Source organism: Sciurus vulgaris (genome assembly GCF_902686455.1).
Source record: "Sciurus vulgaris genome assembly, chromosome: 13".
NCBI lineage: Eukaryota > Metazoa > Chordata > Mammalia > Rodentia > Sciuridae > Sciurus > Sciurus vulgaris.
The window spans coordinates 60,443,133-60,470,836 of record NC_136474.1 but is presented as its reverse complement, the minus strand read 5'-3'; the positions used below and the strand labels follow the sequence as shown (position 1 = coordinate 60,470,836).

Here is a 27,704-nt window from a genome sequence, read left to right as displayed (position 1 = left end):
CTGGATGCTTTTACTTAGTGTAACTATTTTTTAAATATTTTTATTTGTAAATGGACACAATACCTTTATGTGGTTTATTTAGTTTTTTAATGTAGTGCTGGGAATTGAACCCAGTGCCTCACACGTGCTAGGCAAGTACTCTACCACTGAGCACAACCCCAGTCCTAGTGTAACTATTTTGAGATTCATCTATGCTGTTTCAGAATCAGTAGTGGGCTCCTTTTCATTGCTGAGTAGTTTTCCACTATATGGATAGCTCAATTTTTTTTGTGTGTGTGCCAGGGATTGAAGCCAGGTGTGCTTAACCACTAAGCCACATCCCCAGCCCTTTTTATTTTCATTTTGAGACGGGGTCTTGCTAAGATGCTTAGGGACTTTCTAAGTTGCTGAGTCTGGCTTTGAACTTGCGATCCACCTACCTCAGCCTCCAGAGCCACTGGGATTACATGATATATCACAATTTGATTATCACCTCGCCTATGGATGGACATTTGAGTTGATCCAGTTTTTTGGTTGGGATGAATGGAGTTGCTATGATAATGTACAAGCCTTTTGAGAGACAAATGCTTCCATTTCTCTTTGTAAATACTTAGAAATGAAGAGGCAGGGTTGTATAGTAGGTATATATTTAATTTTAAAGAAACTTTTCAAGTATTTCCCATATTTCCATTAGCAGTACAAGCGTTCCACTTCAGTTCCTCCACATCTTCACCAAGTTTTAGGTTCACTTTTCATTGCACTTTTGCATATGCAAATAAATATTTTGTCTTTTCTCAATAAAATATATTCACATTTCAGTCCTTGAGAAATATGTCCACCACCTAAGTTTTTTTTCTCAACAACTCCCTAGTTTTTATCTGCCACCTTTTGGCTCACTGTGATACTATATTTAAGAAACAAAATTAACATCTATTGAGTGCCCACATTGGGTGCCTGGTATTGTACTGTAAGATGTGTAATATTGTCTCCTCTCTTTTCCTTTTGTTTCTCTGCACAGATATTATGATTTCTTGTTTTTGGTATAGCAGGACCTTATTACCAACAAAGAAAGTTTCTTGAAGTCAGATTCTTTTCTCCCAGGCTGGGTTTAACTGTAGGACTTTTGGGTTCTGAGGGACCAGGGCCAGACCTCCTGGTTACCAAAACAGGCATAATGGAAAATAAAATCCCAAAATTTTATTTTCATAAATAACTTTACATGCATTTGAGGCCAAAAAGGTAAGCAGATTATGCACATCTTGAAATTAACAAAGACAGGTTTTATAGAACCTTCACTGTGTCCTTCACTCGGATGTTTGCTGTTGCTTTTAACTACATCATGTACAACCAGAGAAATGAATAGTTGTACCCCATTTGTTTATGATGCAATCTGTAAAAATAAAAAAAAATAATTACTTAAAATAATATTTTATGTTATGAAGAGAAGAGACTGTGCTTAACTGCAAGGAATGCTGAAGCTCACTGGTAAGACAAATCATTTACCAATGGAAATACTTTAATATTAATTAGATTAAAAAATTCTGATTTATTAGATTTGGAAAAAGTCTGCTTTGGGTCCAAATATGCAATCTTTTCTGTATATCAAAAATATCAAACAAGGCAATTATTTATATTCTTTTTTTTTTTTTTTTTTTTTTTTTTATTTGTGGTGCTGGGGATCGAACCCAGGGCCCTGTTCTTGCAAGGCAAGCACTTTACCAACTGAGCTATCTCCCCAGCCCTATATTTCTTTTTTTTTTTTTTTTTTTTTTTTTTACATATTTTTAGTTGTAGATGGACACAATACCTTTATTTTATTTATTTAGTTTTTAAATTTCCTTTCCTTTCTTTTCTTTTCTTTTTTTTTTTAATGTGGTGCTACGGAATGAACCTAGCCTCATGCATGCTAGGCAGGCACTCTACCACCAAGCCACAACCCCAATCCCAATTATTTGGATTTCTTAGCATTATGTATTCAATTTTCAAGCAAGGCACAATCAGAGAAATGATATTTATAAAGAGAACTGGTTTATTTTAATTACCGAGTGGAATAACTGGGATGTCTATAATTATTCCTTACATAGTTGATCTATGAATCCTCTGGATCTGAGCCTTGGAGATATATCTGGGTGCAGGATGAAAAGAGAACAGTGATAATGATGAGATCTGGCTGGTTGTCCTCACTGGTCCCCATGCCCAGGTTACCCTGAGAAGCAGGCTGCTGGCCTGCTCTCACCTGGCTGCTGGCTGTGGATCATGTGGAACAGGCCTCTGAGGAGGGGTGCAGACTGTGAACTGGAGTCCAGTGAGGGGCGCTACCTGCCCCGGAGACAGCTGCTGGTGGAGAGAAGGGACCTGGCTGGCCATGCCTCTCCTGCTGGGCCTTTGTAGGCGAGGGAATCCTCTCAGGATTGCCAGGAGTGGAGTCGTACAGGTCTACAGGAGTGACCATCATTATACGTGCCCACAGGAGTGTCCAGCTGCCCACCTGGAGGCCCCTCACACAGCGCAGCCTCAGTTTGCACAGCCTCCACTCATCTTTCTCCACCAAAATGACCTGCTGGGGTTCCCATCTCTGGTGAATGGCACCACCTCTCCCTCCCCCAACTGGAATCTGGATCTCATCCCTGGATCCTATCAATGACCAAGTCCCATGAATTCCATTCAATGTCACCCCTCCATTAGCCCCTCCATTGCCATGGGCCGTCATGGCCACCACCCATGGCCACCACCAACTCTATCACCTGATGCTCTTCAGAGCTCTTCCAGGTTAACCGAATCAGTCCTCTCTGTCTTTGTCCTTTACCCACTTCAATTCTTTCTACACACAGCAGCCAGAGTGATATTTCTGAATTACAAACCTGACAAGTCACTTGTAGACTGCTTAAAGTCCTGTAATAACTGCCCATTAATTTGTAATCCCAAAATGGCTTGTGACTTTTTTGTTTTACTTTTTAAATCTGGCCTCTGCTTATTTCTCATCTGTGTCTCCATCATACAGTGTCAACACCATTTCTCCAAGGATATCTTTCAGGATCCTCTCTCTCTAGGTTTCCCACTTGTCCTGGGTGCCACCTGAGAACCCCATTCTTCTCACAACAACACTTAGCAAATACTCTCTGTGGATCAGCCGGTTGCCTCGTTTCTGTACTGCATGTGCCCAGTGCAGGGAGAGACTGTGTGTGTTCACTGTTCATATCTCTATCTGTCACAGTGTTTGACACAACATGGGAGCTCAATCAATATCCCTTGACTAAGTGAGAAAATGACAGAGAAGTGAGTCAACAGTGAAGCAGGGTTTCCTAAGGATGTATTTGATTTCTAAAGGAGCAATAAGATATAGTTGTGAAGAAATGCACAGGTATTGATTTGAATCCATGATGCATCATCAGTGGAGTGATTTAACTTCTCTGATCTTTCACCTTAGAAAAGTGGGACCGATAATAGCAACTACCCTTCAGATGGTTACAGTGAGGATCAAATGAGATGCTGTCTGGAGAACACTTGGAATAGGGCATGTCACAATAAACAATTATTATTGTTTATGAAGAAATAAAATACCTAGAAATCACAATGTTATTAATAAATAACTACACTCCATATTTGTGTCCCTGTACATTCAAGACCTCAATATAAGGAAAATAAAGTATTAGTTCTGGATAACTATGAGGATAATCACAATAAAACTAGTTTTCATAATTGTGTGCAAGACACTGTAGTAGGTCCTGGGGGTTCAAAGGCAAACAATGCACATGTGGGTGCTGCCTCAGGGAGCTCATAAACACTCAGATCTCTCAGAGGTTATGGCATACTGTTACATTCAGGCACCAGGTTCAAAATGGGATTACGATGTCCTTGTGATGGGGCCAATCCCTAGAAAATAAATGAACTAACATGCTGCATGATTGCAGTGTTTTTCTGCATACTATCACCCACCTGGGTGAAAATATCACTGTCTTTTACCTGGACTACAAGACACTCTAGCTACTTCCCACTACCTGCCTGTCCATCTCCATTTCTTTCTTTCCTTAAAGTCAGAAAAAAATTTAAGCCACATTTCTTGTCATGTGACTCTCCTTAAAACCTGATTCCTCATACTCAAAAGCAGCTCCTTCTCATGCACACAGTGCTCCAGTGGCCTTATCTTGTCCTCCTGGCTCCATCACAATCATGTGCAGAAGGGTGCAGGATCCTGGGTTCTGTTGGGCTTCCCCGACCAGCTATCCATATGACTTTGGGCAATGGAGACACAAAGAGTTCCCCCATTACAGTGTTACTGTGAGAGATGAATGAGATAATACATATAATGCCTCAGTGCTTAGTGCCTAATAAGCATTCAATATATATTAGTTATTATTATTACTGAGAAACAAGTATTATAAACCTTTTGTTTATTTAAATAGGAACACTGAGAAGTGTGTTTTAAAGGTCTGACAGCTATTTTATATATGATGCTTAGCTGTGCTCTGAAATCAACTTTAGAAAGTGAGGACAATTAGGATATGCAATGACGATTACACACCGCTAGATGGCACTGGGCATATTTTACTAAATAGCTATCAAGCTTTAAGGGTGCATCATAAGACACCTGCCAGTAGGAACAGTCAATAGGAAGTGGGGCTCCCTTATCTCTACAACTGTGTACATTTCTTACTAATGTACGTGGTAAGGCAACAGTTTGAATAATACATTTCCTTAGTCAACATTAACCATATTGAGAATAAACCAAATGTATTCTTAAAGTATTCTATGTGTCTAGAGAATAACAAAATACATTCATTCCCAGCCTAACTGCAATTTCCTTTTCTTCTAATTAAGAACACAATCATAACACAATGAGTGAATTTCTTAGAGATGTAAACTTCAAACCCCTTCAAAATAAGGTATCTGTTATTATACATTACTTATTATATAAGCAGTATTAAACTCTTCATATAATCTGAAAACTAAAGATATTAATATTGATTTCAGTCATTAATTATTAAAACCTAGGAGTTTTTCCTTATAAATAAATGTAAATAGAAAAAGCATCAATAGTATGCTGCAAGTTCAGGTAATGTCAGATAGAAAAGGCTAGGTCAGGGTGGAGTAGGGGTTATAGGTGGGTAGGGAAGAGTTCATTCATATCAAGAAATGATTGTTATCTGCTAATGTCTTACACAATTTTAATAGAACATGGAGTCTTTAGTTCATAGTTAGGGATGACTTTAATTTAAGTATAGCTGGGGAAAGTGTTAAAATGATAGGGGTTCAACAAACACACAGTAAGGGCTAAATAAATACTTAACTGCATGAAAGAAGTTTTAAGTCTCTAAGATGGAAGGCTAAGGAAAAAGGCCAATGAGCATCTACTTGAGGAATAGGAAATTGTTCCTGTACTCCCTTATGACAAGGGGCTAAGTTAACACTCACTGATCTGAAGTCATGTGTACTTCTATTAATTTATAAGATATATAAAACCCACTCCTACCTTCACAGAAATGATTGATGTCATAAAGTTTATTAGGAGTATTGGAATCACATAAATAGAGTAAAATATGGGAGGTCAGGGATAACAAAAGAGAACTTCTGGATTTAGTCTTTTTCAGGATTGAGTCCAGTTCCATCTTTTCTTGAACCACATTTTAGAGGCTGGGTTCAAGTCACCCAATTTAAGCTTGGTGCCCTGTTTCTAAAACACCTGGAGATCTAAAAATTCTCAACCCCAAACCCAATCATCTCCTGATTCCGATATGATAAGAAAGTGAGAAAATTTTTGACAAAACTTTTCAGATGATTTGACAATCACTGATTTGCAAACCTTTGGAAAGGTCTCAAAGGGCTTGCAGCTGGAGAAGACCAGTGGACAATCATTTTAGAGTAACTTAACTTCTGTCCTTCTGGAGAAAAATGATTCTCAACCTTAGCCTGCACACCAGAATCACATACAATGTTGTAAAATGAACCCCTGGTACTGCTGCAAATGCTGGTTGGACATCACATTTGGAGTAGAAAAGCACAGGCTTTTAGAAATGCAGCATCTCAGGCCCCCAGCCCAGCCCAGGGGATTCCGAAGCTGCCTATTAACATATCCATACAGTCTGTATTCACATTAAAGAAACACCACTTAAAGTCAGTCACCCTCAGTCCTTTGTCATGAAGACAGGCTGGTATGCCCTAAGAGGTTGTAAGATGTGTTGCAAGAGGCTGATTACTATTAATTAAAGTTACTAAGTTTAAAAATGATTCATGTAATTATGTATACATATATTATTTAAGAGGAGTTTAAAGTTTACATCTCTTGGAAGGTCATGATTGCATTAATTAGGAGAAACAAATTGCATTTAGGCTGGGAAGAATATAATTCATTGGTATGGCATTGGGGATGTATATATCCTTGAGATACAGATAGTGTATGTGCACACGTGTGCCCCCCCACCTATGCACATGCCCTCTCAGCCCTCATCCTTGACCCTGTGCTTAAAATGATGTTGGGGGGTGTCTGAGATTTTGTCAACTTGTTTTCCCCACTCTGAGACATGCACCTAAGTGCAGGAATCCTGCTGGTAACCTACTCATCATGTCCCATGACAATGGACATAGATCGTTTTCCCTGAAAATTTATCTGATTCTCCCCTTCCCAGATGCACATTTCCTGATCTTCTATGCAACATTTTTCCCACATAAATTTTCCAGTGTAAGCATACTTTTCAGGACATGAGAACCAAGTTTAGGTAATATTTTTGATGAGTTCACATGTGGCATTGGAAGTGCAAATTGTGTTCTTTAGCATAGCAGACTCTTAAAAATACGTTTGTGCCTTTGTAGAAGAGCTACTTGTGGAGTGTCGCTCTTGTAGTTATCAACAAAAGTTTGAGGTCCTTGGACTAAAGGATGATTGTCTTTTTCTTGTGGTAACTCTCAAATGGGAAGTTTCATCTAGTATTCTAAGTGACAAGTGGACACTAAGTAAAAACACTTTTAAGGGGCTTCACATGTGAGTCAGGTGTCATGAGATGGGGTAGGGGAAGTGGGGCCAGGAACTTAGCCCCTTATTGTAAGGGAGTGCAGGAACAATTCCATATTCCTCAAGTAGATGCTCACTGACCTTTTTCCTTAGCTTTCCACTTCAGAGACTTAAAACTTTCTTCATGCAGTAAGTATTTTTTCAGCTCTTACTGTGTAGAAGTACTGTTTTGGGTTCTAAAATTATAGTGTAAAAGACAGGCAGGTCCCTCAGATGTGGTAGATGGAGATATTAAGCAAATAAATGTATTAAACATGCTACGATGAGCTGTTTTTTCTTTTTACTTTAAATATTTAATTAAAATAAAAATAAATTGTATGTAGTCAAGGTGTACAACATGATTTGATATTCATGCTAGTTGATAACCAATGTATGCATTTATCTGTTTTCTTGTATAGAGAAAAAAATGGCTAAGAGACAGTAGACTGGGATTCAAGTGTATCTTCATTTGTAGAGGAGAAATAACAATATATACCTTTCTCTCTTTTTATGACAATATATTATTTTAAAATCTGTTGGGAAGGAAGAACCAGTAAACGGTGTGCTTTGCCAGGGTCAACATTTTGATGTGACTGCATTGCAGATATTAGCCATCACTCACATCAACCAAACAATGAATTCAAAAAGAAATGTTGGCAAAAGCACAACTTTTAGATTTTTGATTACTAGTCATTTGCTAAACCTTTATAAAATATGAACATGAACAATGCTGGAGTAACTCACAAGCTTCCCCAAAATATGCTTTCATCACTAACCCTTGGAGAGAAGCATCGTGACTTAAAAATATAACATTTCAGATTCCATCGTAACTTAGAAATATAACATTTCAGATTCACTTTAATTTCCTGGGTAAGGTGATGTAATAAAGCTTAATGAAAAGGTATACAACATATTTTTGGTGTAAAATCAAATCGAATATCATGCCAATTCTCAAAGGCCCTGGCAGTACAACCATTACCCACTAGGAAAAAGTATTCGGTGTTCCTCAAATTGTGTTTGTAGACCAGCATCATTTTTCAAAATGAGGCATAATCACTGTTGCTGTCATACTACAAATTAAACTAAATTCAATTGAGCCAAGTATTTATTAAGCCTATTATTTTCAAAGTATTGCACCAAGGATTGTAAAAATAATAAAGGAAAGTAAATGCAAAGAAAGGTATGAATAATAATTAATTTCTCCTTGCCAGTGTTTAATTTTGTACTGAATAACTTTACCTTTTTTTCAATAACTTTAGTTTTTTAATTTTTTTAAATGACTTTAGAAGCATGAGGACCTAGTATCTTATCTCCCCTGAGGCTAGTCATTGTGCACAGGGCTTCTAATGTGGTCTTACCATTTCCCATATTCAAGTGCCCTAGTTGGGTTTTTAGTTGGAACCTAGTTGGAACGGGTCTCCTAATCATCTCCAGTCTTATCCCTGTTACTTATCTTAAGAAATTTGAGGGTCAGCTCTGGCCAGCCCATTCTCCATTGCCTATCCAAGATGCTCAGAGTGAAAACTCGTGTTTGGACTTCAGTTTACTAATCTTTAGTCTCATTTTCCATGATTCTTCAGCTTCTTCCAAGAGTCCTGGCTCTAGGTACATGGGACTTCTTATAATTCCAAAATATGCCTTGGCCTTCTTACATGTGCCTGTGCTCAGTTTGCTCCCTCCATCAGGTGTAGGTTCAATCTATCATCCTTCAAGGTGGTACACTTGTGTCCTGTCCCCTAGGAAGTCCATTCTGATATCCTCAGGTAAACTGCTGTCTGTCTTTTGTCACGCCCAGAGTCCTTCACATATCTATTAGATCATTTATGACATTCTGCATTTTCCACATTGGTGGACACATTTTTTCCCCCTTAATGTTCTAGATCAACCCATGATTGGGCTTTGGAAAAGAAGTCTCTAAAATTATGAACTAAATGTTGTACATAGGTTCATGGGTATTTTTTGGGAAAGGGTCCACAGCTTTCATCAGTCTCTGGAAGATACGTGGGGAATAAGCTGAGGGGCCACAGAACTGAATAATAAGCATCTTGAAGACATAGAATATGTTTTGCTCATGTTCAGATTCCTCACAGTTCCTTGCACAATAACTAGTTCAAACTGGGGTGACCTATCCTGCCTGTTGAATGGAGTAGAGCACCTGCTGCAAGCCAGCTACCACATATAATCCCTGGAAGCTTTCTCTGTGCTTCAATAGTCCAAGAAAGCTCCATGATGATCACTGAGCATGGATTTCACTTTACCTCTTATTCTTTACACACTATGACTTGCACAGATGGCCAGAACCCTAGATATCAGAAACCATATTCCAAAAAGAAAGAACATCCATAGGGCTGTCAATCATGAGCAACTTTCTTCAACTTTTCCTTCATAACTTTTGATAGGACTGACCCTGGATCACATGCCCATGTGGTCAACATAAAAACAGTTAAAGTACACGTGGGCATTGGAAGCAGTGAGCAAGCAGCAACTGGCTGTGACGTGTTACATTTCCTGTACTCATTTTCTAACCATTTCAATATGTAGTTAATTGTGCAGTGAGAGTAAATAATGATAGATGGGTAGCTAATGCGTTTCATTCACCAATTCAGAAAATACTGACAGCACAACTTCCTTGCACACAGAGCATTGCTTGGGAAGTGGGGTTAGCATTTAGGATAAAGAGATCTCTAGCTGATTCATCAGTAAGTACAGTAAGATATTTTGAGTGAAGTGACAGATATATAAACATAGTATAAGAATATGAAGTGTATTTTCTATTTAAAAGTCCTTAAAAGCCATGGAATAAGTTCTAATGATACATTGTACAACATGATGGCTATAGGTAACAATAATGTATGATAGCTTTTCAAATTCCGGAGTGGATTTTGAATGTTCCCACCACAAAGAAATGATAAGTACTTGAGGTAATGTAAATGTTCATTAGCCTGTCTTAACAATCCCACAACATATATGAGTGTTGCAACACCACGTTGTACTTTATAAATAGACTATGAATGGATAAACTGTGGTATATATACACAATGGAATATTATTCAGCCATAAAGAAGAATAATATTATGGCATTTGCAAATAAATGGATGGAATTGGGAGAATCATGCTAAGTGAAATAAGTCAATCCCCAAAAACCAAAGGCCAAATGTTCTCCTTGATAATGGGGGTGGGGAGGTGGGGGTGAAAGAAGAATGCAGGAATTTTAGATTATGTAGAAAGAAAATGAGAGGGAGGGGGGTATGAAAAATCATGAAATGAGAGAGACATCATTACCCTATGTACATGTATGATTACGTGAATGGTATGAATCTACATGGTGCACAACCATAGAAATGAAATGATGTACCCCATTTGTGTACAATGAATCAAAATGCAGTCTGTAAAAAATATAAAAATAAAACAAAAATTTAAAAAATGTCAGTGGAAAACAGAGATGGGACTCTCGAGTAGTCAAAGTCATAGTTTGCAGTAGGTGATACTGACCCATCTGCGTACTCTTCTAAATATTCTTGCTTAAGTCCCTGTAGATGTGGCTAGTACCACTTAGCCTTTGACCAACTTGGTGCATCTGCAACCAGAGAGTAGTTGGCCTCAGGATCTTACTGCATGCTTCTGATGTCTCAGCATGAAAACCTGGAACCTACTGAGTAACCCAGAAGTGTGTGGGCAAAACTATTGTGGGCCACCGTTGGCCAATGCAGGACACAGCAATGGGTTAGAGCTCCTTCTTTTGTTCCCTGGGTGGCATTCTGGGGTGCATTTCCTAAGGTTGCTTAGAATTTCCTGTACTGTCTATGATTTCCCCTTTTTCCCTGTTCCAGTTCTGTTCTGGGTTCACCATCCAAATTATATGCTTCCATGGGAGCCTGGTGACACATGTGTTGTCATGCCTGTGGCCTATTTTTGGGGGAAACACAGGCTACAGCACTGATTCTAATCAAGTCTCAGTCTATTCCTGGTTGAGCCCACCCAGAATAAGTAATGAGACAAAAATGTGATCACAACCATGTTCAAAGGAGATTCAGATTCCGTTTGGCCATATACATTTTCCTCCACATATTCTTTTCCACAGTATAATATTACTCTCTTGTTCAGCAGAGTATGAAAAAGTAACATGCTTCACACTTGACCTTATGTCAAAGTTTATTCTTTTCTGAGAAAGTAAGAAAAGGCTGGTGCTGTTATTATTAGCAGCAGCGCAGGCTTGGTCAACAAGCTTGCTTCATTTTGTTCCAGTGTTTTTTTTTTGCATCTAAGTTTGACAGATACTGTAGGACAGCAACTCTGTATACCATGACACTTGTATTGTATTGTATTGTATTGGATATATGTATATATCCAATACACATGTATTGGATATACTTGATTTTTTTTTAGCCACCATAATTAAATAACTTTTCTTTCCTTCAGAAAATGAGGGCTGGCTCAAGGGATTAATAGGTTAGGTATTAGTTTATGAAAAATTTATACAGCAAAGTTTTAGAGTGCATCTACTGTTTGATATTCACAAAATCCAGATTTATAATAAAGAGAATACATTCATTACATCCTAAACTTGAGCTTATCCTATTACTAAATTTGTACACTAAGGAATACAACTTTCTAGGATAACCTAAATTAATGAGATGATCTCATACTGCATTTTTCTTTTTGTGATGTTTCAGTTAAATTTTTCTTTTAAATGCACATGATAATTTCAAGAACCAGAGCTATGACTGACAGACCTCTAACTGTTCCTATAGCTGCACTGTTGAGAAGGGGGACTTTAAAAAGGAAAGAAAGGGACAAACTTTTATTGGGTGTTTCAGACTCTCAGTGTTTTTGCTTCTGTCTAACATTTGGATGATGGTCAAGTAAATTGTTCAGATCATGCCAAGCAGAGATTTTGGAAAGAAGTTGATAATAAAAATAATTGGAAAAAAAAGTACAAAAAATTTAAATGAAAGATGAGTTTAGGCCAATGACAGAAGAAGAAGAATATTTGCAGATAAATGGATGGAACTGGGAGAATATCATGCTAAATGAAATAAGCCAATCTCCCAAAACCAAAGGCCAAATGTTTTCCCTGATAAGTGGATGATGATATATAATGGGGGTGGGGAGGTGGGAGGTGAGAGAAGAACGGAGAAACTTTAGATTATGTAGAAAGAAATGAGAGGGAGGTGGGGTATAAAAATGGTGGAATGAGAGAGACATCATTACCCTATGTACATGTATGATTACGTGAATGGTATGAATCTACATCGTGCACAACCATAGAAATGAAATGGTGTACCCCATTTATGTACAACGAATCAAAATGCAGTCTGTAAAAAATAAAATAAATAAAATAAATAATTTGAAAAAGAGACAAGCTAGATATGTTAGTAAATAGCTGTTTCTAGGGTGGTAATAGTACACCATATATATTGGGTTTAGCTACAAGTTCCTCAGGGAGAAACTTTGTGTCTGAATCATGCAAGAGGTCTTGCATAAAGTCATTACTTACATAAAGTCATTATGAACACCTCTGCAGATCAATATAGATTTAATGTATGTCATGTGCTGCACATTGTGGAGGACATGAGCAGCAATTAAGACACAAGTCTCACTGTCCCGAATTATTTTCCTCAGAGCACTCATTCCTGCCCAAATTGTTGTGTTATTTGCTAGAATGCAAGCTTCATGAGGGTGAGGTTTTATTGTCCTGTTTTGCTTATTATTCTGTATATGGAACATATACAGGACACTGGCAATATGGAGAGTTAATTTGCTGAGTGATTTTAAAAAATGTATCCCCAACAGAAAAGCTTTTATTTTATAATCTAAGTCATTGATGGTTAAGAATTTTTATTATTTTTTATTTATTTATTTTTTTAGTATTACTAGTATCACCTAGTCATGTACTTGGCTTTCAGGTACCCTATTTTGCATCTCAGAGCTGAGTCTGTGTGGTGGCTATCACTGGAAAGAAAATTTGATAGGATTACATTCTCCAGGATTTTAAAAGATTTACAGGTATAGATTTTTTGTTTGGTATGATGAAAAGTTCTGGAAATTGATGGTGGCAGTGCTTGGATAAAATTTTGAGTGTATTTCGTGCAACTAAATTAAACCCTTAAATTGGTTTAAACAGCAAATTTTATGTTACATATTTCAAAGCAAATTTTTGAAAAGCAATTGACATCTTTAGGTAGAAAAATAGGAGATTATGTTAAAATAACAGTGAAGGGGAGTCAGTACCACTATACATGAGGCTTCACATAATGAATTATTACATTTATTTGGAAAGTATTTTGCCTGGATATATTAGCTATTGCTTTTTAGGTAGTGAAGTAGTTTGTTTTCTGGATATTTACATTTTTTTGAGTTTAATGTATTCATCTCTCCCCATCTTCCATAAGGGCTAATATGCATCATGGTTTAGAACAATGCCTTTAAGTTTCAGTGAAATTCTGAAGTCTCTTAACTCAGGAAAAGAAAATTTCGGTCTGTTTCTAGAACCTTCCACCCTGTGAAACTCACGAATCCACTTATTCTGAAAGGGGTTTTGTCACATGAATTTCCAGTCACAGATTTAGTACCTGGGCTTCTTAGAGGTACCGCAGTTTCCTCCTAAACATGGGGGTGATGCTCAAATTTTTGCAAACATTAGTGGTGAGAAAAGTAGTAGAAAAACTTTAAAGATGTTTCTAAGATGAGAAGGGATGAATACATTAAATTAAAAATGTAAATATCCAGAAAATGGAGGCACATGCAGTGGGGTAAAACCTAGAAGAAGTCAACAAATATTTTTCATTTCTGCAACATACCATGAATGACAATACATTAAGTAGGCTAGCAGTGGTATTTTACTCATTGAATTAATAGGTACTGAACCATATACTGTCTTTGACATCACCAACTTGTTCAAAAGCTTCTTCCCAATGGCCTCAAAAGGCCCATTCATTTGCTCAGGAAGTATCTATTGAACACTTAAGTGCCAGGTACTGCATATATATCAGTATACCAGACACATACTAATCTTTCCCTTACCCTATCTTTGAGTTAGGGAAGACATAATAAACATAACAACTAAGTAAATTACATAGCACATAGTATATTAGAATGTAAAAAGTACCTTAGACAAAAGAAAAACAAACCATAGAGCAAAAGGGATGAATTGAGTTATAATTTATTGGCTCTGGGAAAATTTGCTTCCAAATGCCTATTCTTTTTGTTAGTAGAATTCAGTTCCTTGTGGTTGTAGGACTGAGGTCTTCATTTCCTTGCTGCCTGTGACCTATGCATCTTTCAACATCTAGAGATTGAGCATGTGGCTCCCTGTATCTTCAAGCCAGCAAAGGCATGCCAAATCCTGCTGGTCTTTCAAATCTCTGGCTTTCTCTTCTGCTGATTGGCTGAGAAATTTTACTGCTATAAAAGGGGTCATCTGATGAGCTCAGGCCCACCCAGATAATTTCTCTATTTGAAGGTCAACTGTGAACTCCATTAAATTCACAGTCCTGGCGATTTTGCACAGGATTACTCAGGGGATAGGAAATCTTGGGGTTATTTCAGACTGTAGTTGACATCAGCTGGGAATATAGCTCAGTGGCAGAGCACTTGCTTAGACTGTAATCCAGGTAAAGATGTTTTGGGTCAGTATTTACTATCATCACAGAAAGATGTAGAGAAACTTTTCTCTACATCTAAAATGAGTTTTCTCTACATCTAAAAAGAGTTTGTAGAAAGTATAACTGATGAGTCTTTAGGATTGATTCAACTTGAAATGGGAGAAGAGTTCAAAGATGATTCCCAGATCGTTTGGGCAACTTGAGAGGTCTCAGTACCATTAACTGAGGGAGCAAATGCTCTTTTAAAGGACTGTTTGAACAAACTTTTCACTGTTCTATCACTAACTTCAAACCCTCTTTTTCTCTAATTTTCAACAGGTGAGAGTAATATATTAGAAATGCAAATTTCAGGATTGCAGAAGAGGTGTACTAAAATAAACATGTATTTATTTAAAGTTTGTATAGGAGAATGCTCCACCATTCACTCACACTCCCTGCCACTGCCTCATGGTCTACAATAGGGTTTGGTGTGCAGTCAAGGATCGATCCATATTTATTGAGTGAATAAGTAAATGAATGATTGCTAAAACAAAATTGAATGTTAACAAGAACTCAGTGAAAAGTGATTCAAGGTGACATCAGGAATGATTTCCATGTAGAATGATGGGTGGGGTTGGTTGGAGAGGACACTCTTCCCTGAGAGTCTTTTGTTTTCTCTTAGTGTGTCCCACAGTCCCAAGATCCTGGAAGCCAGGCTGTGGGAGAACAGCTTCTGTGGGATCCCTTCCTCACTCTGCTGCCTGGCTCTGGGCCAGCTGTTCAGGCTTTCTTGGTCAAGGGAAAGGCCATTGAATCTTGCCTTGATACCTGTTAGATAGGCTCAGGGAAGCTTGGCAGGCATTCCTCTGCATGTACCACTCTTGCCAACTGACCAGGGCATTTAAAGATGATGTTCTTTCCTAACTTGTGGAATGAATAAGTGTTCAGTTGGCACAACTTACAGGCATAATGCAGAAGCAGAAGAAAGGGAAAGGAACAATATTCTGTTATATCCAGATCCCTAGTAACAAGACTACAGGTGTTGGCTTAGTTCACATGTGCTGTGGCAGCAGCTTGAGCAGACAAAACTTCCAACATTCTCTGAAACGAAAACTATTGAATCTTTAAGATCTTAAATAAAAACAAGGGAAGAAGCAGCTTCAGTTAACTTTATATAGAATCACCAGGACTCTAAAATAATGACTTTTCTGTACCAGAGGTTTGCTCTGATAGAGGGGAAGAATTTTGCCGCAGGCCCAGGGTGCCCAAAGAGGAGCAGTTTTTCCACCGTCATATTCCATGGGTATCACTAATGGGTTTGTTTATGCTTTGCTGCCACCACTAGCCTCCCCACAGGGAATTTCTGAAAACACAGCATTCTAGTGCAGTGTACTTTTCTTTAGTCTAAACAAGTGTCTAGAATGATTTAACATCAGGAATGAAAATTGTGTATCCAAAGCATTTGCAATAATACAGAGAAATGTGCTCCAAGGACTAGTCATCTGTCACTTATGTCCCTAACTAAGAAGGTTTCTGCTCTTTCCCCTAACTTTAGCTAATGTTTTCCTTTTTCTTTTTCTTTTTTTTCCACTTTCACCTCTGTCTTTATATTCCAGGTTTCACCCATCATGATCTGGAAAAACAGAAAACCTATGTGCTCAAGGTGATCTGATAGATGGATCCTAAGATGGGCCTCCCCAATTCTTGATTCTGTGGTTTTACATATCATCTCCCAGCTATTCAATTAAACACTAATCCTGGTCCCCTCAATGACATGAGAATATGGAGATTATCTGGGTAAGGCTGACATAAACACAGTATTTTAATAGCAAAATCCTTTCACCTGTTGGTCATAGAGGGGGAAATCAGCAAAACACACCCAACTGGTCTGGAGGAAGAAGCTAATATTAACACTCTGAATGGCCCAGGGGGCTGATAGTGCAAGAAGGAAGCTCCAAGAACTGAATGTACTCCTGAGCGGACAGCCAGTAAAGAAAATGAACTCTGCCAACAGCCAGTGCACTTGGAAGAGGACCCTGAGCCCCACATGAGAACCACAGACCCAGCCAGCACTTTGATTTCAGCCCAGTGTGGTGGTGAGCCCAGAATCCAGCCATGCTGCATTAGATTTCTCCCCACAGAAGCGCTGAGATAATAAATGTTACACTGGCTGTTTTAAGATGCTAAATTTGTGGTAATTGGCTATGCAACAATAAAAAACTGATACAGGCAGCCCCAAATCCATGTATTTAATAATGAGGCAAGCAGGAGGAATATACTGGAATACTAGCTTGAAGAAAAATTAATGGGATATTAGTATTTGCTACTAAAAACATATTCCCAGAATTCTACTGCACCAGACTAGTCACTTGCCTGGTGAAGAATAAAGCTACTTAAGTACATTCATTAATTCACAGAAGAATATTTATTCAGGACCTAATAGATAGCTGACACTCTGATTAATTTTGCAATGATAGAGAAATATTTAGGAAAATAGGTAACTGCATCCTTTGATTCACAAAAAGTCCTAAAGGAAGTTTAGAGACATTAACATACACAAAAGCATATGATCTAAGTTGAATGACTTCATGATGAAGCACACTTTTAATAAGTGTTTGATTTACTATAGGAAAGATACTTTGTGAAACTCTGAAAGTCCAGCTGCAAGTATAGACTGTTCACCCTTTTTCCTTTTAAAGAAAATTTTAATTATATGACTGACTATACTGATAGGACTATAATGTGAGCTGGGGGCGAGGAATGGAGCATTCCCTTGTGCCCGAGTTCTCTTTTCACCATTAAACAGGAGAGATTAGATAGTTCTGATTTATTTTTCTTGTTGCCTTTTGAAGTTACGTTTCATTGACTCCAAAGTAATTTCTGAAGAAAGGTCTGCTGACATTGCAGGATACCTGGATCATTAAGCATGTCAATGCTGACCAAAGAAATAATGTTCTTGTAGGAAGCAGTTGTTTGTTTAAAATAAAGGCCAAGATGTTGCCATTTCACACATGCTTACAAACCATTTATGGGTATTTATTTTTGTGGAAGTAAACAAAAAATCTGGAAGCTAAAGAGAAAGTTGTGGACTAGAAAGGTTTATTAGAACTACTATTTGCTATTCTCCATTCTGTTCTCTTCTTTCTAGAATATAAAACAGCCAGTTTTGCACCCCCTAATTTTTTAGAGGCATTAATTCTTTTACTTTATTAGAGAGTTTGCTAGTTCTGTCATGTGGAGGGAGGCCATAACAGGGCATAAAGAAAAATGATTAGGGGAAGTAGTGATTTCGAAAATTGTTCCTATGAAGGAAACTTGAAAGAATGGAAACTATTTTGCCTGAAAAAGAGAAGCTGTTCCTGCAACTCTTCTTTATAACAGGATTGGTGAACTTTTTTTGATGGATTCAGAGACATAACCAAAAATTTTATATAGCTATATATAGAAGAGTAAAAGAACTATACATTTTATTGATGACATTAAATATGTAATAAACATTGCTAGCATACTAATGAGAAGGATGAAATTCCTTTTTGGGGAGAGACAACATCTTGCTTAATTGGAATTACAAGTTAGTATTCCCTTTTATCGAATCAGTGGCAAATATCCATCTCTTAAAGATATTCTTAAGTCATGGGCTATGCAGAAAGAGGTGCTGGGTTGCATTTACTCCACAGGTCACACTTCTCTGGCCTCTTGTTTGGAGGGAATCCATTATTCTCAGTATTCATTAGAAACTGCATCACAGAAAATGATCTTTGAATTTAGACAAAAAAGAAATTTTCTAAAAACCTACCCACTCCATGCTTTATCCAGACAATACTTATTTTTCTAGGTGATGACTTTACAATGTCAGTGTTTTTGTTTTTTTCTTCCATTGTGTAGGTTTTAAACTTAGTTTTTGTTAATATACAAAATAAATATTACCTAAGGTCTGTACCTAAAAATAAACAGTTAAGATTCACTGATTTCTGTGTAAAAATAATATGCTACAATGAGTTTGCACTACGTCTGAATGTTTGTGTCCTCTCCATTCTAAATTCATGTTGAAATTGAATCCCCATTGTGATAGTAGTAGGAGGTAGGGGCTTTAGGGAGGTGATTAGATTATGAGAGTGGAACCCTCTTGATTGGGATTAAAGCCCTTATGGAAGAGACCCCAGAGAGGTGCACTGCCCCCATCCTGGGAGGACAGAGCAAGAAGAGTCCATCATCAGAAAGTAAGCCCTCAGCGGGTACCAAATTGAGTGGTGCCTTGATGTTGGCAGAACTGTGATAAATCAATTTCTCTTGCTCATAAACTACCCAGTTCATGGTATTTTTGTTATAGCAGCTCAAAGGGACTAAGACCGTTTCCAGTAAAGCAATCTGTTAGCCCCTAGGAGGGACTTTCAGGGACAATCACCCATGAAAGCTCTTGTCCCTTTAAATGATGGTAGGTGTGCCTCTAAATTTGTTTTTTGTTTCAGAAAAGGCCTACCAGAGGAATCTACAAGGAGCCAGACCAAATTGATAAGTCACCTGTCTTTAGGTGAGCTAGAGTAAACTTGGCTCATTATAATACTAAATTCTGTTCCCAGAGGTGTTCCATCCATCATTTTTGGAACATGTAATATATGAAGAAGCATGGCATTGAACTGAGGATGCTCAAGAATTTCCCTCCTCTACATGTGATGAAAGTCTGGCCTGTATGAATATGTATGAGTTTCCCTAATAAAACCCCATGCTTTGTTGGCTAGGGGAAACACTGCTTTTGGATGATCCCCAGTGCACTCCTGACTTGCTGCAGTAATCAACCTCTCTTCCCTCTTTCATCTCCTGGTTGTGCTTATCAGCTTTGCACTTATGAAGCAGAAACCAATTGCATTTGGTCACAAATGCACTTACAAATATACTACCTGAAATTTTTATCTTATTTATTTTGTTGCAGAGTAAAATTCTATTATGTGTTACCATAATATGTTGTGGGTTAGGTTTGATTGCAGACTAAAATTACTTTCCTCTAATAGAGGGATGTATATTCAATGTTGACTAATGCTGTCAAATAAATAAAGAAAGAAAAGGAAAGGAAAGAAAGAAAAAGAAAAGAAAGAAGAAATCACTGCTTCTGATTACCTTTCTAGAAGGAAGTTACCAACTTGGATTAAAATAAGCCAAGATGAATTTTATTAGTAGTCTGCAAGTAATATGAACATTACAACTGTTATATGTATTGTCAGGAAGGAAAACTCAGCAAACATACTTAACACTTGTATTTAACACTTCGCATAAGGTAGAAACAACTTTAGAAAGAAGCTTAATTTTAGCAGAGCAATCAAATTATGCTTGTTTTTCTTCTGTGAGCCTTAACTTTGTCTAGTTTGTATAGAATGTAGTATCTACACAAATTTTCTTTTCCTAAAAAGAATGATGTTTATAAGGTACATTGTAAAGTAAATAAGACTTTTTTCCTTAGCATCTGCTAATTCTTTAAGATACAGTCTGGATTTCCTTCAGGAAAGTCCTCCCCAGAGTTCTTACCCCTCATATCGAAGCACTGCCTTGCCAGGGCTCCCAAACACCAGGTCCATACATATTCCAGTTGTGACACTTCTACATGGGATTATAAATCTGTTTAAAGGTCCATTACCCAGCCAGGTGTGGTGGCATGTGCTTGTCATCCCAGCTACTCAGAAGGTTGAGGCAGAAGGATTACAAGTTCAAGGCCAGCCTGGGCAACTTAGTGAGAACCTCTCTCAAAAAAAAAAAAAAAAAAAAAAAAAAAAAAAATGGCCACGGATGTAGCTCAGTGGTAGAGTGCCCCTGGTTCAATCCCCAGTACTGGAAAAAACAAACAACAGAAGAGTGTATCCATACAGTGAGACCTGCAGCAACAGGAAGTCAGGGATGACCTCCTATCCACCATTGCGCTCTCTCTGCTTCCTAACACAGTGTCAAACACATAGTAGGAGCTCCTTATATGCCTACTAAGTGAAGACATGAACAAATGGACAGGGAGGGGCCACTGCCCAGGAGGGTCTGTTTTCACACACCCCATCCTCCCTTCTTTAGCCCAGTTTTCCAAGAAGGTCAGTGTGACAGAGATACAATTCTGGATGTAGAATAAAGATAACATCAGAAAATAATGAGAGAAAAAAAGAGAAGTGCAAGAATGAGAATGGACCTTTTTCAGATAGCAGGAGCAATGGGGCAGGGCCGGAGGGTTGCTTGATCCCCCCAGAAGGATGACAGTGTGTGCACTTTGCACTGTGGGCAGGAGGGCTGCAACTCCCTGTGAGTCTCTTTCCTTCCCTGCTGTTCCCGCCTCTCCCTTAAAACCCCTCTGTTCCTCCTTCTCTCTCCCTCTTTCTTTCACTTCTTTTCTTCTTCCTCCTTTTTTTTTTTGTTTTGTTTTGTCAGCTTTTTCAAAAAGTCCCTAGTTCTGTTGAAAGAAGCCTAAGGAAGGCTCTGCTTGGCTAGGCTTTAATGGGGACAGAAACCCCCTCCTCCATGCTCTTCCTGCCTCCCCAGTTTGGAAAGTCACTGGAGTGCTAATAAGTGGCCAGAATGTGGGAGAATCCCATGACTTTTCATTCCTGAGAATGTCGGGATTCTTCCTCTGGTTCTAACGTGTGTTCAGTATGAGGGGGAAGGGCAGCTTTTCTTCTCTGGGAGCATTTTCCTTGTCCCCTAACACTGGAAAGGGCTTTTAACACAGGGCTACGAATTCAGCCCAGTTTCTTTCCAACAGCTAGCACTTTTCTCACTGCTACTTTGGGACTGATTGAGGCGTCAAAATGCATACTGATGTTAGAGCAATATGCTTCTTCTCCTGCCCCATGCTTAGCCAGTGGGGCTGGAGAATAGGCTATAGCTGGGCACCTTAAAAGAACAGATGCACACTACCCATCATCCTGTCACGATCAGTTGAATGCCTGGAAACCTGGCCCTGGGAAACACCTGCTGGAGATTCTGGCAGGACAGAAATCTGCAGGTGGTGGTCTCTGCATACGCCAAGAGTCCAATTTCCATGCCAGTTATTCGAGAACTCTCTGTAAGTACTCAGGAGACCATCACAGCTTTCACTTTGTAGAATTCATCCAATACTAATTAGAGAAATGAGACCATTATTAGTTTTTAAAAGCAGACAGTTTTTTTTTAAAAAAAGAAGAAGAAAGAATAAGTTTATATATATGGACTAGAAAGCAATATTTTTTTCCAAGAGAAAATGGATATGGTAATGTGATAGAAGCGATGACCGGCAGGGAGTGTAAACTGCTTCTTGTGGTCAGTGATCTGACTCATTTCCTACATTTTAAAATTTGGGAACAAGCTGAAGCAAGTTCCCATGTTTCTTTAAGCAGCTTCCCTTCTGTCACTCTTGTCTGATGTCAGTACATGTAGTTAATATTCTAGTACAAAGGGCTGATCTTACAGAATCAGAACTAAGCTTGTAAACATGTTCCAATACTCACAAAAGAAATACACACATAAGGAAGATATAATGTTTGATGTTTTATAAAGTTCATGGAAACCATTTTGATGGCATTGCATTTAGCATACCAAGGGTACAGAAAAGAGGAAAAACCTCTGTCCAGACTTAAACCAGTCCAAAGTTGGGATGATGCACACTTCCAGGATCTCATACATTTCCATACACTAGTAATTAAGAAGAATTCAGACCTCAGAATTACTTAGGAACAGTCTCTGTACTATTTGTGTATCATTGTGCCCCTTTTATTGTTGGGTAAACATTTTTTAATCAATACTTGCAAGAAAATCTGGTTTCAATAAACTTAGTAACAAATGTAAACTATAGGATTCATAAAGGTAATTAGCCCAAACAACTGGCATACTTACAATTGCATTTCTTCTGAACAAATCTAAGCTTGCATGCTGTTCTGTAGGTGGAGAGTCGGATGCGATCCAGGTCTTGAGCCCCTAGTGGGGGAGAAAGAGTACACATATGGTATGCCATGTGTGTGGAAAGGAATTTATAATGTTTATAAATAAAATAACTGCAGATATAATCATACACTTATTTTAATTTAATTTTATTAGAATACAAATATTATTTTAAGACTCGAAAGCTCTGTCTCATAGTCCTCAGGTTCAAAGGGGAAAGGAGCACATGCATTCAACGTTGAACCTAGATTGTCAACCAAGTTCATGAGCCAAGAAATACAACCTCATCCCTGTTGTGTCTATCACTTCCGAGAGCAATCTGCTCAAGCTGGGACTTAGAGTTAAATAGCTACATGATATCAGACACTATCATAAAATAAATGCACTTTAAAATGCACTGTTACTGGTTATTAGAACATTACTATTAGGTGACTGCACAGTGAAATGAGCTCCTACTCTGTGGATTCCTCAGCCAGTTGCTTTTAGAAGCCTCTGTTTTCTCATATGAAAGTTGGGGATAATGATAATGACAGTACTTATTTCATAGGATAGTTGTAAGGATAAATGAACTGAGTCAGGGTTAATTTTTTAAGTTCTTATTAAGCTAGCAGTTAATTGAAAAGCTGGTTTTAAAGAATCACGTGCTTATTTTCTACTTTTGGATTAAGATAGGACTGTATTTATTTGGTTACCTTATTTTAATTTTCAGTTCATGTTTCTAACTTTTCTGATATATTTCAAATTTCTGATTTTGTCACTGGCATATCAAAGATCCTCACCAGTTTCTTGTCCTCTGTAAATCTGATAGGTTTCTGTTCACTAAGATGACAGATAACCAGGGACAGACAGACTGTCACAAATGCCTGAACACTCAATCTGCCTTTCCCACTGCATGCGGATGGGCTTTTATTGATGCTGAGTTTGGCTCAGCAGTCAGGACAGCCTCAACCTATAAATCATTTTTTAAAAGAAAACAGTAGGGGGCACAGACTACTTGTATAAGTTCTTCAAGGATAATGATTCAAGCCCCGATAGTATACAAAGACTGAGGCAGCACACAGCAAAGTTTCTTAGTTCCAGCAAAACCTTATCTCTGGAGAACAGTAATCCTGGTGTCTCTGCTAGAGGTCCTGGGGGAATGTGGCAGAGATGCATCTCTATAGGATGTGGTAAAGAGAGACATAGAGATGATGCTGAGGGACAGGAGTGCGCTGACTGCCCCCTCCTACTCTTCCACTATGCAGACTTAAGATAGTATGTTTTGTTCCAGGGTCCAAAAGGGGCCTATATGTATGTAAATGTTTCCCATCTGGGTATGTTCTTTTTGGCTGATGATGTAACTCCTGAAAGGACATGGTGAGCAACACAATTTAGCTGTTTAGATATAGCAGATACTAACTTGCACATACAATGCAAATGCTACCACAGGATCCATGTTGAATATTGTGACCCAAAGAAACTGAGATGTCTTGCATGGACTTTGGCTCTGCTTATTCGCCTTGCTTAAAATGAATTTTTTTCATTGCCTCAATAAATCATGAACTTAATTTATTTCTCCATGTGTGGTCTTTTCTATAAACCCAAAGTCTACCTTGGAATGACTTGCATATCTTCTGTGTCCTCATCCAAGTCATTGATTAAAAACCAGGACCCGAGCAGGGTCATCATACTGTAGAAGCCTGCCTTCCTCCAACTTGACTGACTTATGAATTACTCCTCTGGACACAGACACCACACCACCTGTCAATTTACCTAATTGTGTGGTGACCCAGACCTCACTAGTCCAACACATACACAACCTAAGAGCCTTTGTCATTACCTTGCTGAAATTAAGGTTAATTTTTATTTGATGGTGTTTTCCTCATCTACCAGCCTGGTGACCTTAATAAGAGAGGAAATTAATTGGTTTAATTCTTTCATTAAAAGGATAGAATTTAAATAAATTAATAAGGGAATGAAGTCAGTAGAGGAATCTTTGTTTTTAACATGTTACAATGTTTAAGATTACTACTACCTTTTGTCCATGAAATGAAAAATCTGTGTTATAATGAAAGCTACATCAACTTCATACTAGAGAGTCTAAAGAATCTGTGTTCTTCCTTTTGAATAAAAAATGAAGATAGCATTTTCCCGTCACTTTTCTTTTAACTTTTAGCAATGTCTTCAAGATAATAGATAGTAATTGTTTTTTTCTTATAATGTCACTTGGATATGATTTTTGAAAACCTGGAAATTCAACTCATTTAAATTATTTCTTAGATTTGTTTCATACGAGTACACAGTGGGGGCTTGGGATAAATAATTAAGGGTAGAGATGAATAGTACTTTCTCTATAGCTGTGTATATTTGAAATTTTTCACAATAAAAAATTTAAAGTGCATTTATTTAGGGAAACTTGATGTTTTTGCACCATCTCCTCAAACCTCTTCTACTCAAGTCATAGTTGAAAAAAAGTGATAAAGACGATCAAAGATATAGGTAAGAAATTGTGTCTGTTCAGTTGCCAGCTGTAACTCCTACTTTTCCTCATCCATCTTCTCATGATCCTCTCTCCTGTCCTTCCGTACTTCTGTCCCTCCCTCTCTTACTTATTTCCTTCCTCCTACTTTTTTCCCCAATTCATCTATGAAACCAGCTTACCCACCCTACCAACCAAGCAGCTTTACCTAACTTTTGACTTTAGCTTCATGACACACTAAATGTTTCCACACACCTTATGTGTTTTGCCTTCATTATAAAATTTCTATATAGTCACTTCAGTTTTTAAATATCTCATTCATTTTAAAAATTTGCAGAATTATGGAGCCTAGAAACTCTGTGTCTGAACTCTACCATACTTGATGACTGACCGAATGCATACGTGTGTGTGTTTATGTGAGGAGTGGGGGCGGGGATTGGAGGGGGAGATTAAGGGAGTTCATAGGTCAAGGGTGATGCTTGGATTTCAACCTTAGGCAACTCAGAGGGATGGCCTGTCTCTCACTGAGCTCAGGTGCAAACAGGGAGGAACAGGTTTGTAGTCAGCAGAAGATGAAGAGTTCAGTTTTTGGGTATACAGAGATTGAGTTGTTCATAGAATGTTTCGGGGGAGGTATCCAGTAGGCAGTGTGTCTTGACTGGGCCAAGACTGGGGATATTTTCCCAAGAGAAGACTCTGTGCACAAGTACACATTCTAGATGACAGAATGAGGCACAAATTGGGAACTGAAACTTCCTTCCCATTTCTCAACAGTGCTCAGCTGTTGTATAGTTGTTCAGAGACTATGTGGCTTTACAAACACTGGAAGGCAGCAGCCTTGGCAGGGCATTGGCTTTTTTGTGGTGGGAACTATTACTGGAGTCAATGATGAGCTCACCTCAAGCTACTTTGTCAGTGAACAGCAAGAAGGCAAGGCCGGAAGGGATGTCGGGTCTACATGCTGACTGTTCTGGGTAAGCTGCTTCATGGGAATACAAGAGGTGGCTTGGAAGGACTCTGAACACTTGAGAGTTGCAGCAACAAATAGAATAACTTGGGAGGGAGAAAAATCGTAGGTAGAGAGAACTGGCCAAGAACAAAACTGACTTCAGGGTCTGTTGGGTACTAAGACACAAAACAGAGCAGTAGAGTGATCAGAAAAAGCAGGAGACCAGGTGAGGGTAGTGACAGAAGACAGAATGGTGATCCATGGTGTTTACCTCTTGGAGAATAAGGAGCAGGAGAAATGCAAAGGCAAGTGAAAATGGTCACAGTGTCCACCATCCACCATGGCCTGTGGTGGTGGGATCTTTCATGTCATTTTTCTGGATTTTTTAAATTAGTGTTCCTAGAACTCACAGTGTACATTTTGGAGCATGCCCCAGCTTCCTTACCAACTGTGCCCCTGCCACCATTCTGTCTGCCTTTAAACAACTCAGCAGTGTTTCCCGAGAGCCCATGTTTACCTTTTGCAATTTCAGTTCCCTCCTTCACGTGGAGGCCAGTGGTGGCTCTGCCCTCTCCTTGAGGCATTTTTCATCTTGATAGGCAGACTTCTAGGTTCTCAAATGGTGTTTGCTTGTCTTCCATTAAAACCTACCCAACCTGGGCCCCCTGGCCTCCAAGCAAACACAAGCAAATTCAGCCTCTAGGGTGAATGGATGGGAAGATACATGCCCAGGGTGTGTCCCAAAAAGAAGTTTGCAATAGTGAATGACATTGAGAGTGTGTGTAGGCATGTAATTGTCACATGAAGCAGAGGAAACGTGCCCAGGAGAATTTCATTCTAAAACAAACAAGTTATTCCACTAAAGGCCAGTTTGATAAACCTGTTTGAGCAGATCAAGTAAGTTGTTGGCTGAAAGGTCAAGGTAAGGATGAAGTTTACATTTAACCAGAATTTTTTTTTTTTTTTCTGTTGTAATCCAAGACACTAAGTAACCTGATAAACAGGGCATTATAACAAAGAGAATTTTGAGTTTACTACAACTCTCCCAAGATACTTTTCAAAGTAGGTAGCCACCTAGGTTTTTTGCATGAGGCTAGACTTTCTGTACTTGTATGTCTGTACTAGTCTTAATTGCATTTCTTTGCTGTTTCTTCCTGCTTCTATTGCTAGTGGTAATGAGCTCAGAGTAAATGTTTAATGCATATGTGCTGCAATCTCCTAGATTTGCCAGACCTTCTTATCAATTATTCTCCCTATCGATTATTGCTCTGCCTTTATAAGGCAGCCTTGACATTCCCTGCCACCTACCTAACTTTAGACAGACTTCTTCCTGCCTCTAGGCCTTTGGTCTCCCTTTGTTCAGAGCGTTCGGGTTTGGAAAACTGCCCGTTATAAATTTCTACTGGGCTTCTGTGAGATGTAAATTTCCCAGTCTCTTGCCAGCTTTACAACCCAGGGATGACTTTCTCAAGGACCTGGGATCCAGTCCTTTGATAGTTATTGAAGGAGATCATGCCCCTATCTCCCAGTCTCTGCAGCGGGGGAAGACTCTAACTGTTCCCCTGGACAATTAGCAAACATGTATGGCAGGCCTAAGCACATTGACCAGCCTCCCACCTAGTCCTCTGGTTATTTTCCATTAGGCACCCTGGGGTTCAAAAACTCTCCTCCAGGGGAATTGAGGTTGATCTTTCTCTCCTATTGTGAGAGTCTTGAATAAAGTCCTTCCCCCCATTTAACTCTGCCTGATGCATTTTTTCTTTCACATTCATAATTTCAATAGTAAAAAATTCCTTTGGCACTTTCTTTTGCTGCCTTTTTTTTGTTTGTTATTTTATTTTATATTTTTGATTCATTATACACAAA

General features: G+C 38.5%; 1 protein-coding gene across 18 annotated transcripts in view; it reads right to left on the bottom strand.

Moving 5' to 3' along the window:
• DTNA (dystrobrevin alpha) overlaps nt 1-27,704 on the bottom strand; it is a 357,757-nt gene that overhangs the window by 97,677 nt on the left and 232,376 nt on the right. For all 18 annotated transcript variants that reach the window (XM_079108515.1, XM_079108517.1, XM_079108514.1 and 15 more), the window contains one exon: nt 22,387-22,467. In XM_079108515.1, the coding sequence (XP_078964641.1) occupies nt 22,387-22,467 (81 nt within the window). The remainder of the gene's footprint in view (nt 1-22,386; nt 22,468-27,704) is intronic.